Genomic DNA, 17,420 nt, shown 5'->3' with positions numbered 1-17,420 from the left:
TATGAATCACATTCACATCTCAGTCATCATGCATCACAGTATGCTTAACAATTTTAAAGTAGATGTTTTTCCATGACCTTACTAATTGGGTTAATGCCTTTATTAGCTTATAGAAGCAATTATGGCATTTGAATCTATGTAATTCTGTGGTTTTGATGGCATGTTCTGGATAGAGAATCTATGCATCACAGAGGAAAATCAGAAAATACCATAATTATGGGGCAGATTCAAATATGAGCCAAAAGGAGCAACCTAAAAAAAATATTGTACAGTGACTAGGAACATAGGTGAGGATATGAGCGAGTCTTCAGTGGGGCGTGCTCCAGTGAGGCATGTCTCACATGAGGTGGGACCCACAATCATATGGGTCCCACCTCATGTGAGACATGTCTCACTGGGGCATGCCCCATAGAAGATTTATTCGTGAGGATATGCCATATGTTTCCCTATATCCCATAATGTAGTTGTCTTATCTACTCCAACTTTATTGGACCTGGGATGTCTCCAAAGCGCCAGCCCATTTTAACTGGAGGTTGACCATTACTCAAGACAAAACAGTTACATGCAGAATGCAAATGTCATCATCAATAACAATGTGTCTCTGTCTCATTAGACTCTGTTTGGAATTGTTGTAGAGGACCTAAAAGTTGATGTAGATGACAATTCTCAAACACCCACAGCAGTTTTGGTGTTTGGTAAAAAAATGAAAAAGTGTTTTGCCTCACAATTCTTAACTCTCCACAGCAAAAATAGAAAGCAAGTTTGTAGATGCTTTTAAAAACTACAGTGAATCACAGCAACAATGAAAATTTTATTTTACCCATAATACCCTCATTTTAGTAATTATAAATAACCACAGCAGTTTTACATTACAATTTTACCAAACACTTTCATACTGCTTTTTGTACTCACAGCACTTTTGAAAATATAGTTTACCAAACAGTCAACTGCTTTACTTCACAGTTGCTTTATTTCACAACTGTTTTTTCTCATAGCAATCTCAAACTAAGCCTAAGAACTACATCCACAGACAATGACTATTAGAAAATTCACATGGAGATACGAAAATGCTCACCAGAATTCCGAACTGCATGTTTTGAGCTTAGGCCTACCAAAACCTTTTGACTAATATCAATATACAGAATTCTAAACCAGATTCTTGGGGGAGTAAGGAATAACCAAACAGGCAGTTTCCTAACCTAATCCAGTAATCCTATTATATTATTCTTTTCAAAATATGAAATTAAACCATACTAAAAATTTCAGACACAATGTAACAATATGTAAAGTCTAATGGATCGATGGGAATTGTGGATTTATGATTCAAGATTCTGTTTATACTTGTATATAGATGTTTCATGGTAACAATTTACCAAGGAGCCTTGAGATTAGTGTTGCCAACTAGACAAGCTAAAAAAACCAGCATATGACTCTGATGGGATAAGGGTACCTATTACATATATATTTATTAGAGGCTAAATTACGTTTTCGGTCTTGTAGTTTGGGTCAAGTTTCACTTTGATTCTTATAGTTTCAATTGTCATTTGTCCATGTAGTTTCCTAATTGTAATAATTTAAGGACACATGCTTAATTCCGTCAATTTGATCAACAAAAATAGTATGTGACATCATAATTTAGAGTATTTAATTTAGATAGTGATAATTAAGCTAAACCACTCAAAAACCCAAAATACCCTCACACATGTGCTTCACGTGCTCTTTTCGTCGAACAAAGTTGATGAAATTAAGTATGTGTCCTCAAATTGCAACAATTAGAAAACTATTAGGACAAAATTGATACAACTAAAACTATAAGTACAAAAAATGTGGCCCAAATTGCTTGGATTGAAAATGTTATATGGCCTTTGTTAGAGAACCCGACACAATTTAGTGGTTGTCTAACAAAGGCCTTTGTTGACGGAAGCCAAAGGGGTGGAGCTACTGGGTTAGGTGGGTTGGGTGAGCTTTTTGATTTTCGGGTGGCCCTACTCTTTTCGCTCCTCACTGTCGGGCTTCTGACCAGTCCAACATCGGTGATCCCTCACCGTCGATCCAACATGAACCGAATTGTCTTTTTTGATTTCCCTTTTCCAATTAGGATAAAACATAATTTCCCTTTTATGTTCTGTATTAATCAGAATTTTTCATTATATTTCCTAGTATAGTTTGGAATTAATGTAAGCCTATATAAACTAAAGGCCTAGTCGCCATAAATTGTTTCCTTTATTTTTTGGCATGAGTTGTTGTCCAACATGGGTACCAAGATGAGTGAGGCCGAGTGCGAGGATATCAACCGTGAGGCCAAAGCCGAGGCTTGGGTGAATATGCAAGACATGAGGGAGATCACAAAGATGGGGGAGAAAGAGAGGAGGGAGATTAGAGAGATGAAAGAGGAGGCCAGCCCAAGGGATTATAGATGAGAGATTGAGAGAGCTGAGAGATCGAGAGAGAGATTTTCACACAAACCAGAAAAGAAAAAGGGAAAAGGGATTATAAATCCCAATGCACTTAGGTGACAAATCCCTTCGTCGCCCAAATCAATTTAAGCAACGAAGGTATAGGTTTATCGCCTAAATGTGGTTTAAGCGATGAAGGGTTTTGTCGCCTAAAATGGCAAAATATTAGGACGCCATTCCATCCCGCCAATTTTTTACTTCTTAAGGTGATGGTTCATTCGTCGCCCAAACAATACTTTTGTTGCCTAAGAACATTTTAATTAGCAATCCATGATCGTTCATACGTTCGAGTTCCAATATCTAACTTCTACATTTCCGATTAATTTAATTTTTTGGAGAGATAATCTTTGAGTGAGAAACTAAGAAATGAACGGTTTGGATATTTGAAAACACAATCGAGATGTGACATTTTACATATAAATGAATGGTTTTAACACTTGAAAAGTATAATTCTATAAATTCTTTCATTGAAATTAACCTTATCATTTCAATAATTGGAAACACAATAGAGATGTATGGTTATACATACATAAAAATGCATGCAAAAATGAAACCTTTGGGTGACGAATCTTTTTCGCCGCCCAGAGAACCCTTAGGCAACGAAACGTTGGTTTTGGTGCCTAACTATGGTTTAAGGAACGAAGGGTTTGTCACCTAAAAGAACAAAATATGACAATTTTTCCTCTTTAGGCGACGTACCATTTCGTCACCCAAAGAACCATAAGGCGACGCCATGTTCTTTTCGTCGCCCAAAGGATCTTTGGGCGATGAAATTGTGCGTCGCTCCAAGAAATATTAGGCGACACAAATGTTTAGTCATCGCCCAAAGATGCCTCCAAGGCCATTTTGGCGCATAACGTTGGGCAACGCAACATGTTCGTTGCCCAAATGTTGGTTGAAGCGACGATGGTAATTTTTGTCGCCTAAAACCACTTTAGGCAACGAAATAGGCCATCGCCTAAAATAGTTTTTCTTGTAGTGGTGGCTCCCTCTTAACTTGAGGTAAGTCCATGGGGCGTACATATTCTCGTCTTTCTTTACTATTGAAAAATATTGAGAATAACAGTACAAGCTAGAACCACTCGTGTTTAATTAATATTCCAAACCTGAGCCCTTAATCCCTTGTACACCCCTCTCAACATACCCTCTCAAATACCCGTAAAGAGCTCTCTATAGCTTGTAGAGAATGATTTTTCGGATTGCCTCAATGCATTGAACTAATGCATATTTATAGGCACTTGAACTCAATGGCAAATTTGTGTATATCATGACACTTGTAATGTCAAGTCAATGTCTTCCTTATTTTTAGTTCAATGTCTCCTGCACTACTAATGCAATTTCAGCAGTGCCTTAATGTGCAATCTGAAGATTGCTTCCTTGCTTTCAAATAAGGCTGCACCACCCATCTATAGCTACCTAGCTAGCTATGGTTACCAGATGAATTAAATTGAACCACACCAAGTGTTGCTTGGCTGCCACCGTCCAACAAGAGCTAAAGAAAAATCACAGCTGGCTGAACAGGCCTCTTCCCACTAAGCACACTTGCAGCTGACTTTTGAACAAACTAACCATCTGAAGTCTGCATAAAGTTAAGTCAACCTAAACACCCTCAAGACCAAAACATAGTATGGGCCTATGGCATCCAAATTAACTAGTAAATAGTAATGACAACTGACAAAATTTGACAGCAGAAGTATAATGTGCACCATAAGCTATAAGCATAGACTGCAGAAGCTTGAACTCTAAACTGAAAGGCAAGACGAAACCCACCTCCAGAGAAGTTGCAGTCACACCAGAGCTTAATTTGGATTGTAGTTGTCCTATCATGAAGTATATAAACAAAGTGAGAAAAAATCACATTGAACAAATTTGAATTCTAAAACAAGAGATATATATAGTCACTACGAGTGCCAAAAAAGAACAGAAACCTGAGCTCGCACTAGTGGATGTACCACCTTCAGAACCCATAATCATTTCAGAAAGCTTCTTTCTTCTGACCTCATCAAGTTTCTCCAGTGACCTCTCCAAAGATACCAACAGACTAAAGAAAAAGAACCCGGTCAAAATGAAAATTATTATGTCATATTTTAACCTCAAGCCTAAAAATTCAAAACATAAAAACCAGTTTAATGCATTGAAAATACTACCAAGCTATTGCTGCCAAAGCTAAAAAGACTGCATTCCTCACTTATGCATTGGGTCCCATCATTGAGGCACTAGAATGTCCAGATTGTTTTAATTTTTAGCCCCATTACAAACAATTATAAAATTAGAAAAAATAGCATCATGTAGTTTAAGTCCATTCTAGAATAATGAATTTTGTTGTTCTAATAGGCTTGAAGCTATACTTATTTTCTTATTTAGTAAACCAATCCAAACCAATTCATATAGGCTGTAGGGTTGGTCCTTATGACTATTCTGGATTGGCTATATCAAACCATCAATTATTAGATTGGATGAATAATGTCTTCAAAAAATGACCAATGTAAATTCAAAACCATCCACACCCCTAAATAGGAAATTAATCCAAATCATGCATATATATTCAGAACAGAATTTCAACCCTATATATGGCAGCGTTGAACACATATAAAACTTCTCTGCATCAGACTTTTATTTTTTTTTGGGGGGGTAATCTTGACACATATAATATACTACAGCGACTCACACCAAATTGCACATAGGACACAATTCACTTCACTCATTATTCACTCTTCTACTACACACACAAGAAAAGGAGTTACAATACAAAATCTCATTTGAAATTGTATAGTCGATTTGCTGGATAAGGTTAGGGTCAAACTAATTTCCAATTAGATATATTAAACATGATTTCCCTTTTATGTGTTTCTGTATTAATCAGGATTTTTTATTATGTTTCCTAGTAGAGTTTGGAATGTAAGTCTATATAAAGTCCTAGTTGCTACATGTATTAATCTTAGCCACAAACTGAATCTAACGGCTGAATTTTAGGGTTCCCACATCCACATACATCTTATAAATTGTTTGCTTTATTTTTTAGCATGAGCTGTTGTGCAACATGGGTATCAAGATGAGGAGAAGTTATTCTATGTAATCGATATATGACTACGTGGTATAATTAAGAATTAATTACTCTAGGATACATGATAAGCATTTTATTTAACCTCTACTATACCTATTGTTCAAATTTAACAATAAGATCACATTTGTAAGTTATGATATTAAAAAGATATGTTATTAAAAAAATATGTTTTTTTTTTCTTTTTTTTTTCTCTCTCTCTCTCTCTCTCTCTCTCTCGCGATCCACACTGCTCCACACCGAAGCTTCTTGCTCTGGCCTTCCCCCAACGAATGGCGACCACCGGTGTGCTCCCTACACCGGCGCCGACTTAACCCACCCTCCCCGCTACCGGCTGGCCGCCACCTGCAGCAAATTGATGCGAGAAAGGGGAGTAATGCCGCCGGCTTCCTCTCTCTCTCTCTCTCTCTCTCTCTCTCTCTGTGTTTGATCGAAGCCTTCTAATGGATCTGCTCCGAGCTTGATCGAAGCCTTCTAGATCTGCTCTGACCACTCCGACTTCTCCTTGATTGGGCATGATTACAGCTTGTGGTACGTAGACTCCTACTTTGATTTCTTATCAGTAGAAGGTTCTTGATTCTTTTTTAAGCTCAATTTCTGAAACTGCAATTTATGGAACATTGCAAGTGAACTGAAACTGCAGTTTATTGGTGTTGCAGTTACTGCAGTTTATTTGAGTTGCAACTGCAGTTTCAGAAACTACAAATGAACTGAAACTGCAGTTTATTTGAGTTGTAAGCTTGCAGTTGCAGTGTAAGTGAAACTGCAAGTGAACTGAAACTGTAGTTTATTAGAGCTGCAGGCTTGCAGTTGCAGTTACTAACTGCAAGTGAAACTGCAAAGTGAACTGAAACTGCAGTTTTTTTTTTTAGTTGCAGGCTTGCAGTTGCAGAACGATGCTTGTGAGTGAAGATGAACAATTGTCGATTTGGTAAAGTTGAAGAAATAGATCGATTTGGCAAAAAAAAGAAGAAGATCAGTTTTGGACTGTTTGTATAGTTAGTTTGGTTGTGATGCGTTTCTTTTGGAAGGTGTCCGCATGTTATATTTTGGGGAGCTGGTAGATAGTGTCCGCAAATTAATAAAAATAGATTGAGTGGTTTTGGTTAATATTTTGCTTTGTTAGTACTTTATAATTAATGGACTCTATAATTAATATATGTATCAAAATATATGTGAATATTATTAATATTATACTCTACAAAGATAAACATGTTGTCCAACAATACCCTTATATGTTGGATTGGTTACACCACATGACGGTGTAGTTACACGGTGTATCAATTACACCCAATAATTTTTATAAGAATGGGTGAGGCCGAATGCAAGGCTATCAACCGTGAGGCCAGAGCCGAGGCTTGGGTGAATATGCAACTTTTTAAGAAGCTCCTTAAAGAAGCTCTGGGAGATTCTGAACAAAGCTCTGCTCAGATCCCTACCAAGGTTTCTAATGATCCGGACAGCTTGCTAAGTCGGTGGAGCCCACGTTGCTAAGAGGAACCACTGTGACGTCACAACAACCTGCTAACCCAGTTGCAAAATCTCCATCTCCTCCTACCAGTACATAATTTCTGTTTATCGTATTACTATTTGGCTTTCATAAATAATTATCTAGGACATTTTATAATATATCTTAAGATTAAATTCGTATTTATCTCTTATGTTTTGGCTCCTATAAATTGACCCTCTTTTGGGTACACTTAAAAATCGAATGAATTATAATTTATATCTTAATTGCATCCTATTATTGTTGATCATGCGCGCTCGAGATCCTTGTATCTGCTCAATTACTAGCCATCAACAGCATGATGGCTTTTTATATATGATTACCACGACCATATTAAGCTGGGACTTAGGCCATGCTCCAGCAGCTAGTATTCACGCTTTACTAATGTTCAAATTGTATGGGTAACTTGTGGTCACAGCATTAATCATGCATAAATAATGTTGGGCTACCTATGAATTCCATGAAGGTAGGAGTACCAACACTTATTCAAACTCAGTGACCTATCAACCACCCATATTATGCCACGTGGATTGATTATGCCACGTAGTTGTGTTGCAGTTATACATAATAATTTTTTTCAATTGTAGAGACAAGACTCATAAAAATAGGGGTCTACAATGTCTAGCACTTTACAATGGGGTGGGCGAAGTCCGGTTAGGTTGGGTCCAGTTTGACAATGGCAATTTGTTTAGTTTTTTTTTTTTTTTAAATCTCACCGAGCACTCGGCGTAAAAAACACAGAAAAACATAACATGAGCTTTATTTGTACAAAGTAGACCTATTTATTATTGCAACTTTTTTTATGATTTTGTTTATCTTTAAGGGCTATAAAATAGACTTTAGAGTAATTTACTTCTTATTGTTTTGCTGTAAAACTATTAAAATTTGATTAAAAGTAGTTATATTTTCACCTATTGTCCTATTTTCTCACCCACTTTATTTTTACACTCATTATTAAATTTAAAAAATATATATAAATGCACTCTTCACACTCAATATTAATCCTATAATACAATTTGATATACCAACTTAAACATCCACCAAAAAAACATTTTTCCCACCCCATTAACTATTATTCCACCCACCCATTTTTTCTTAATTTATTTCTTCCAAAATCTCTCTAGTTATATGACATTATTAATCAAATATCTTATGTGGGGTTTATGAACATTGTCGTTTGGATCCTCCTGTGGTTCTCGTTTTCTTAGCCTTTTCACGCCGTTTCTCAACAATATATGTTTTGCAGACCTTTTACTATTCACTAACACCAATATTGTTCTGTAGGATCATGTCAGAACGTTTTAGAAAAAGCAAACAAATGGGTTCCAAGTCAAAGCCTCTTAGACAACAAAAAAAAAAAATTAATTAATTAATGAATAAATGTGCAGAATACTTGGATATTGATGATATTACTAGTGAACTAGGCATGTAGGATTCTATGTGGATGCATGATTTGAACTCAAACGAAACTAATGCAGGAATTAACAAATGAATTATATCTGCCACTTGTTCATTGTACTTGTGATGTAGGGGGATCTTTCATGGTATGTGGTTCCACCCGAGAGTGGATCAACAACACGTGGTTGTCTTACCCAAAAAAAAAAAAAAATTGAAAGCATCACACAAAATGAATTGTTTTGCTTACCTTTTCACTAGGTGAGTTCTCGACTTCTCTCGACTTCCATTTGATTGTTCATTACTCAAAATCAATATAACTAAAATAATAATGATATGAGAAAATGAAAAAAGATGATTCGAGAGTTTATGGAGTTGAAATCCTTATAAAGAAGTGGGTGAAGTGGGTGAGTAGGGAGAGGTGAGTAGAGTAGAATAAATTTATTTACTTTATTTTTTAATTAAGTTCTTCAAGATTAATTTTACAAAAGAATAAATATTTTTTTATTTTTTTATTAAAATATGGGTAAAAAAATAAGACAGGAGTGAGAATAACAACTCTTTGATTAATCCTAATTGTCTAATTCTTTTTTTTGGCTAAGATCCTAATTGTCTAATTCAACCTATGCATAATAGGAAAATCCTATTAAATTTACTGTTCATATCAAAATATCAATGTTTGCACAATATAAAAAGTTTCTTGGCACTCGCTAAGGATTATTATTTATTTACTAAAGAGGCTAAACATTATTTTATTTTTATTATTATTTATTTTCCACCAAACGCGCTTTCACGAAATTGTTGCCAAGTTGATTTCCTTTCCTTAAATGAATTCACGCGGGAACAGGTACATCAATCCCAAATTAATTTGCAACCATAATTTTCAGATTCCCTTTCATTAACTAACTTCCTTCCAAGCCCAACACTCAGTAGGCCCACCAATTAAGCACAACTTCACAAGTCTTCCCTTTTTCTTATACAACACACCACTGTACACCCAATCCTCTACACCTCGCCCATACTCTCTCCACACGTGTCAAAACTTCATTAGCCATTACGCCCACAAATTCAAAGAAACAACATAGATTATGCCACGTAGGCACCCACACAGTGTTCCTTGACGCAGTGGATCACTGCCTTGGTATAACTATACCTTCACGCCAATTAACGCGTTAAAAGCGAGTGAACTCTCGAAGCTCCTTCCTTATATATACAACAACTACAAGATTTCTGGTTACTCGATCGATCTCTCTGCCAGTTGAAAACCCTAATTCCTCTCTCTCTCTCTCTCTCTCTCTCTCTCTCTCTCTCTCTCTCTCTCTCTCTCTCTTTGTTTGCGATGTCGAAGTCAAAGCCGTCAAGTTTAAGTGGCGTGGGGTCAATAGAAGAGGTGCGGAGGATCTTCAACAAGTTCGACAAGAACGGCGACGGGAAAATCTCCTGCGACGAGCTCAGGGGCGTGTTTGGTGAGCTCGGGTCCGGAACGACGTCGTTGGAGGAAGTCCAGCGCATAATGGCGGAGTTCGACAAGGACGGCGACGGCCACATCGACCTGGAGGAGTTCGCGGAGATCCTCAACGGCGGATCCACCAAGGAGCTTCGCGACGCCTTTGACCTCTACGACCTCGACAAGAACGGCCTCATCTCCGCGAGTGAGCTCCACGAGGTGCTGAAGCGATTGGGCCAGAAGTGCTCGCTCAAGGACTGCGCGAAGATGATCGGCTCCGTCGACGCCGACGGCGATGGCCACGTCAACTTCGACGAGTTCAAGAAGATGATGACGGGCGCTTAATCGGAAGAAGAACTAAAGGTATTCGATTTCGATCCTTCAACACAAACAAGACAAATTAAATGTTAGTTAGTTTGAACTTTGAATGTGTACATACTCTTGGGGATTGAGTGTTGCGATTTCGATCCACACTATCGTTTCTTCTTGCTGTTTGTTTTGTTAGAAAGTAGTGCGTGCAGGCAGCAAAAATATTGGTGGAATTAGAATTAATTAATATGCTTTTGATTAATTGGCATTGGCAGTTTGGCACTTTTTTTTTTTTTTTTTTTTTTATGGTTATGGTTTTGGTGTTTTTGGGGATTGCTTGTGAAATTTTTGACTATTTGAGCCGTTGGGTTCTAATTTCAGTAGTGGAAGTAGCAAAATGGAAAGTGTCATTATTAATATTAGGTGTTGGGGGGGCGGTCGTTGGTCTTGGGCATGGAATTGAATTGAATTCGTCGTTGGGTTAAAAGTGGTTGGTTGGTTGTCACGCGTTTGCTGACCTCAACACGGAATTGAGCTTTCCTTGGCTTTGAATTTTGATATGTTATTATTCTTTCTTTGTTTGTATGGCAACGAATATAACAAAAACTATTTCGACCATCTGACCATCTTTTAGTAGATATCGGACGCACTTTGTATCTTTTGAGAGAGATAATGCACAAAGTGATGAACTCATGTCCATGACACTGATCCCAATTTATGTGTAACGAATATATCAATTGATTGGTTCTTATGTAGGGAATATATATTATAGAGGAAATTATAACTTAACACTTTTAAAGTTTGACTTAATTCACAAATTGATTTCTATCTTTTTAATTTTTTTACATTCACATTTAAAGTTTTAATTTCATAACAATTTAGTCTGACTTGACCTAACAGTTAATGATGACGTGATAAAGATGAGACTCACTTTTTTCTAATATGGTAGGCTTGAGGGCCTTCTTTTGGCAATTAATAATGTTAAGAGTCTAACTTTTTTTTTTTTCTTAATGTTTGTTTTTTATTTTATGTGTCATTACTTTACTAGACATGTATTTTTTTTCAAGGTTTTATTTTTTATTTTTTAGTATTCAATGTATGAAAGGTCAATTGATTTTAACTACTAAATTTCAATAACTTTTTAGTTTAGGTACCAAAATTAAATAGTATTTTAAATTAGGTACTAGTTGAAAAGTCAAACAAAATAAAAAAGTAAAAGATATTATAATTTACAAATACTACATCACATGCCACTACAATAAAAAAATAAAAATAATATTACATCACAAATATTATATTAATTTATACTATATTGTATTAAAATAAAATAAAATCAATCAAGTCACAACTTAACTATGACTGTCTTGGTAAATTGAAAGAGACTTAATTGTGACTGTCTTGGTAAATTGAAAGAGACAACTCACACCACTATATTATGTATTATTTTGAGTAAAAGTATTGTTTTGACCTCTATTTATACAATATTATAGTATAATTTCTCTAAAAAAAATTCAATTAAGTCATAACTTAACTGTGACTGTCTCACAACTTAGTTGTGACTGTCTCACAACTTAGTTGTGACTGTCGTTCAGTCACAACTAAATTTGAAGTTGTGAGTGTCGTACAGTCACAATTAAATGTAAAGTTGAGACTATATTAGCAAATTTTTAAGATAATATAAAAGCCTCAAGGACAATTTTTTCAAAACTTTATAAATTTTAACTAATACCGATCATATGTGGACTAAAGGACAAAAATGTCAAATGGAAAAGGCTAAAATCAAATGGGTCAACATATTTGTGACCTAATCTAAAAAACTATATTTAAATTTGGTAGTTTAATTGAAATATTATATGGTCTTTATGTTATACCAAAAAATTATTAGGATTTGGTATTTAATCATAATTTTCTAATATAAGAATTCCATTAATGAAAAGTTGAAGAAAAAAAAGCTGGGATCTCTAACACTAATGTTTTGCAAAGGGCCCACATTAATGAATTGTTTTGATATTTAACACTTTTTTAAAATTAGATTCTTTTTTCCACATAGCTTCATGCAAACAAAAAAAGCCCCCAATCATGCCATGTTAGAAAAAAAGGCTAAAGTTCAATTTAGACACTTAATTATAGAGGTATTTCAACTGCATCCATTATCTACAAAATTATTCAAAAACATACATCATTTAAAATCTGAATTGAAAAAATGAATTTTTCTTCATCTTTCTCTTTTTTACCCCTCTTTACCTCTCACTCTCTCCCTTTTCCCTCTTAACCCAGCCCTTCCCGACCCAACACCCACCCCCACCCCCACTACCACACCTTCTCGACCCCAACTATAGCTCATAGGGGGATGGCCGACACTAGGGGGATTCACCAGTGGCCTTGGGCAGTCGGGAAATGGTTGGCCTTGGCTAGGCTAAGGTGCGCACAGGGTGGGAGTCGCACAGGAGAGAAGAGGGAAGAAAGGGATGGTCAAGGGGAGATAGAGGAGTTGCAGGCTAGTGGCTGGTGGTGTTGCGCCGGTTGGTCTTGGCCAGAGTTGGCCTGGTCACGGTCAGATTGTGTGAAGTCACGAGAGAGAAGGGAGACACGGGGAAGAAGAAGAAAAATGAGAGAAGAGAGAGAGAGACTCGGGTAAGTGGAAGGGGAGGGTTTGGCAGGTTGTTGTGGGGGTGGGGTGGGGTTGGGAGGGGCTAGGAGGGTTGGCCGGAGAGAGAGAGAGAGAGAGAGAGAGAGAGAGAGAGAGAGAGAGAGAGAGAGAGAGAGAGAGGTAAAAATGGAAAAGAAGAAGAAAATTTCATTTTTTCAATTTAGATTTTAGATGAGGCATGTTTTTGAATGATTTTGTAGATAATGGATGCAGTTGAAATACGAAAAATTATTGGGTGTAACCAATCCAACGTGTACTCATCCCCAATCACATGTTCAACTCATGATGAGGTCCATTTTGAGAGAGAAAATGGTGGACTTCATCGTGGGCTCATGTAATTGGTGATGAGTACAAAGTTGGTACTCAAAGTTGAGTACCCAAGCATTTTCCTTCAACAATTGTGACTTGTCCCCAAGTTATGTGGAGAAAAGAAAGTCAAGTTTTTAGCAGTTTGAATCTCATACCAAAAACAAAGGTGTCTCAGTCTTTCAGAGCTTAATGCTAATTGGTTGTTACTTGTTAGGCTAGATAAAAAGGGAGCGAAGATTTAGTTGATTTTTCTTTTACGATCTAATAAGTAATAACAAAAGACTCAAGATTTATTAAGTATTCTATTTACTGAAACAATGTGACTTAATGCCTACGCCATCTTTTAGTAGAAAAAATTATAGCACAATACTATTAAGCCAAAATTTTTGTTTTTTAATTTACATTCATGGTATTCTTACATTGACTCAATAATATTTCTTTATTTAATATAGTGGTATGGTGTGCATATCATGCGTCACATAGGCTGAGAAATTTTTATTTTTTTAAAGAAGTTGGTACATGTAGCATTTTTCAAAAATATATTAAATTGTATTGTTTGTCCCTGTAGTTTGATTTTTTTTTTTTTTTTTAACTAAGATTTTAAATGTTCGCATTTATATACATTTGTAGTTTGTTAATGCTTATAATTAGATAATTAATGTTGTCTAAATCCTACAACTTGTAGACTTGTAGGTTTTTGTTCAGAGAAATCTCACATTAAAAATGTGAGGGCCTTACTAGTGACTTATAAGGGCTTGAGCTACTCCTTTCATTGCCAATTGGTTTTGGGATGGTTGCCTAGATTTCTTCATGATATCAGAGCAGGTTATCCACGTGATACGCCTAACAGCCACACGTGCTTCCACGTCACCCAATACAAATTGTCCACGTGTTAGGTTTAAATGACGCCACACGTGCGAGAGCGTGTTGAGAGAAATCCTACATTGAAAATGTGAGGGCCTTGTTAGTGGCTTATAATAGTTTAGGCTACTCCTCTTATTGCCAATTGGTTTTGGGATTGATGCCTAAATTTCTTCAGTTTTGAATCTCGTAATTTGTGAGATTTGAATCCCACAATTTAAGAGATTTAAATTATAGAAATCTCACTAATTTTGAGATTTAAACCCTAACACAAAATCACTAAACATGTTTTTGATTAGTCTGGCTTTATCACATTATTTCATTAGTGATCAGAATTATGAGTCAGACTCAATTGAAATTTAGGATTTAAATATTTTAAATAATATTAGAGGCAATTTTAGAATTTAAAAAACAGAAGTGGCAAAGGGAACATGTTTTTGGCCCTAAGTCAAAGACTCAAAAGTCAAAACAGACACCAAGTCTTTGTGTCTAAATATGGCCAAATTGAGGGACCGGATCCAAAATCACTCAAAACTTGATTACTCAAATATATCGTAAGCGTATTATTTGGGCATGCTAGATGGTGGCAAATGTGCAACAATTGGATACTTTCAAATATATTAATGCGAAAAATATCATTCAGAAAAGATACAATACAATGACAAGTTTAGGTCACAGACATTTTAACCCACAGTGACTTCACCAAAGTTGATGAAAGAGCAATGTTTCTTAAAAAGAGAGTAATATGAGTTTAGGAGACAGTAGAACCAAATTACATGCTTGGCAACTAGAACTTATTACATAGCAAGTACTATATTGACAAGATGGGTGCAAACATTTTCTCCCCTGGACTCCAATGAAATGAAGGGAAAAGGAAATAGGAAGAAAAAAAAACACATCAAAGAAAAAAGCATACACAGCAGCAGTAGTTGTACTCATTGAAGAAACAGCAACAGCAGCCAATTAAGTAATAAGTAGCCTTTCAGACACAGAGACTCCTCCTTTCAGTTTCAGATAACATCATAAATGTGTCCAAAATAAACCAACAAAACTTGTGCCTAAAGCCCCCTATAATTTAAGTAGAAATTGATGAAATACAGTCCCTTTCTATATGCTGCGTTAGAGAAATATTGAAATCTTTTCCTTTCTATATGTGCAGGGTTAGGTAAAATATAATATCAAGTCAATACTAATATCACAATTACCTCATTCTACCAGTTGTAAAGAAAATTACCAAGGGCAGCATTCTATTTCTACATATACATGAGTCAATTATGTGTCCATCATTATCAAATTTGATTATTTATAAAAGCATAGAAGATTAAATCATTCTAGACTCAAAAGACATGCTCTTCTGCATTTTCTCTGCATATTTATCTGTAATTAATTTCTACTTCACCACACAACTTGTGCATATTTATCTGGGGCACTCCGTTATTTTTTATTTTTGACAATCCAATTATTCTAACTTCTAATCTACATCCATCTACCCTGTGCTCTGCCCCTGCCTATTTTATGCAACCAAAACTGGTTGATCTTCTCAACAACAAGGAGATCAAGAAGAACAAAATCTAGACCACCTTCTCAAAATTTATAATGGTATCGGGAATGGGCATGGGCTTGGGCCTAACAGTTTTACTTGCACTGTCAGAGTGTCATGGATCCTCTTTTGTGGGCCAAGTAGAGTAATTAATTGGGTCTCATGTTTACAATTGTGGGCCTTAATTTGGTGCCCAATAAGAGAAAGAGTGAGGTTATACAGACCACCTTCAGCTACTGAGTTGACCACCCTAACATATTTTACCCAACTTTTTTCTTATTTTACTCTTTTTGCAAAAACATGATGAAATTACCCAGATCCATTCGGTGGTTATCTACCGAACCATCCACCAATATTCGGCAGATAAGTGTTGAATAAACACAAAAATTTCGGCAAATAACTGTCGAATGCCTTTTTCATTTCCATCTGGTTGTTATCCACCGAATAATCTATCAATGTTCAACAGATAACTGTTGAATAACCACAAATATTTCGGTAGATAATTGTCGAATGACCCGACGAACAAAATTGAAATTTTTTGTTTTAAGGGTAAAATTGAAATTTTGAAATAAAATGGTCAACTCAGCAGTTTAGAGTGGTCGAATAGCATCCCTCTAAGAGAAAATGTTTGGTGCTCCACAACTATATATAGTCCTTCTTTAAATAATGATGTCCAAGCATATATATATAAGAGTTGGGATACTCTCCTCCCAATAAATGATAGCGTTTCTATCTCTCCTTGCGAGAGTTTCTCCAACTTTCTTTGTGAGAGTTTTTCCGATTTGGTTTATTTTGGTTTGTTTTGTGTTTTGATGCTTTCAGGTTTTCTCTGGCGCTCATCACAAGGCGTTAGGAAGTCACTATTTTTGCCAGTATCGGTCATGTTTCCACCGGTTACTACTGCCCGATCCGCTACTTTGCGCTATTGTCAGCCTCGACTTAGAGATGTTGGTAGGATCGTGAACCCAAACGCGACTAATTCGCTAATTCCTACAGTGCCTCTCTGGCTCCGTTTGATGGCTATAGTATCTGCTCGATGCCGATGGTGTGAGATCTTAAATTTTCTGTAGGCTTTTCTGCTCCATTTTTGTTAGGTTTTGTTTTCTTATAAGCCTTTGGGCTCATATTTTATATTTTCTTTGCTTTTTAGGCTAATACAATGATATGCTTTATTCTCACAAAAAGCATATATATATATAAGAGTATCAAACCTTGTACCATTGTCTAGAAAATTGCTTCAAACTCTAGGGATTTTTTTAAGGAAAGAAACATGGTCTTGAATCTTGATCAATCTTTTAATTATTCTGACCAACAAACCCCCCTGTCTTATGCATATAGCATAGCATACATATTGTTAATTATACAGCAAAGAGTTAAGGATCTAAATCTTAAAAAATGAAAAGGCTAGATAAGAGTATAAGACCCTAACATGTAGCCGCAATGCTGCATCCAATTGGTGAAGACCGAACAATTTTCCTCCTGCTCTTGTTAAAATATTTCAACCAACAGTGACACCTCCCTAGTGTGAAGGGTGATGATGGTGAAGCTACTAGGAATATAACAAGATAAGAAAAGGACTCATCCTTATAACTTGAATTCAAAGAAAGAGGTAGCCAGTAGTGGGGTTATCATTGATTGCTGTTTGTTTCTTGGGAAAATGCACACCTGTCTGTGGAAATTCGACCTGTTATGGATCGAGGTCTCTTTCATTCTTAGAGTTAAATTTTGTTTGGATGAATATTGAATAGTCTAAACCTAACTACACTAAACCCTTCACACTCGTCAACACACACATCAAAGAAGAGAAAAAGATATTATATTGTAACTGAAAAAAATGAAAAGAAATTAATTAATTTTAACTTTGATGGTTACATGTTGCTTTTCT

General features: G+C 36.0%; 1 protein-coding gene across 1 annotated transcript; it reads left to right on the top strand.

Moving 5' to 3' along the window:
• Positions 1-9,699: 9,699 nt before the first annotated feature.
• On the top strand, positions 9,700-10,442 carry LOC147277185 (putative calcium-binding protein CML18). Its single transcript, XM_086254075.1, has one exon. It carries the CDS (start codon positions 9,759-9,761, stop codon positions 10,209-10,211), a length of 453 nt encoding a protein of 150 aa, XP_086110201.1. The 5' UTR covers positions 9,700-9,758; the 3' UTR covers positions 10,212-10,442.
• The last annotated feature ends 6,978 nt before the right edge of the window (positions 10,443-17,420 follow it).

This window comes from Dryas octopetala, chromosome 8, assembly GCF_963921425.1.
Source record: "Dryas octopetala chromosome 8, drDryOcto1.1, whole genome shotgun sequence".
NCBI lineage: Eukaryota > Viridiplantae > Streptophyta > Magnoliopsida > Rosales > Rosaceae > Dryas > Dryas octopetala.
Note: the sequence above shows the minus strand (reverse complement) of the source record. Positions and strands in the feature narration are given on the sequence as shown.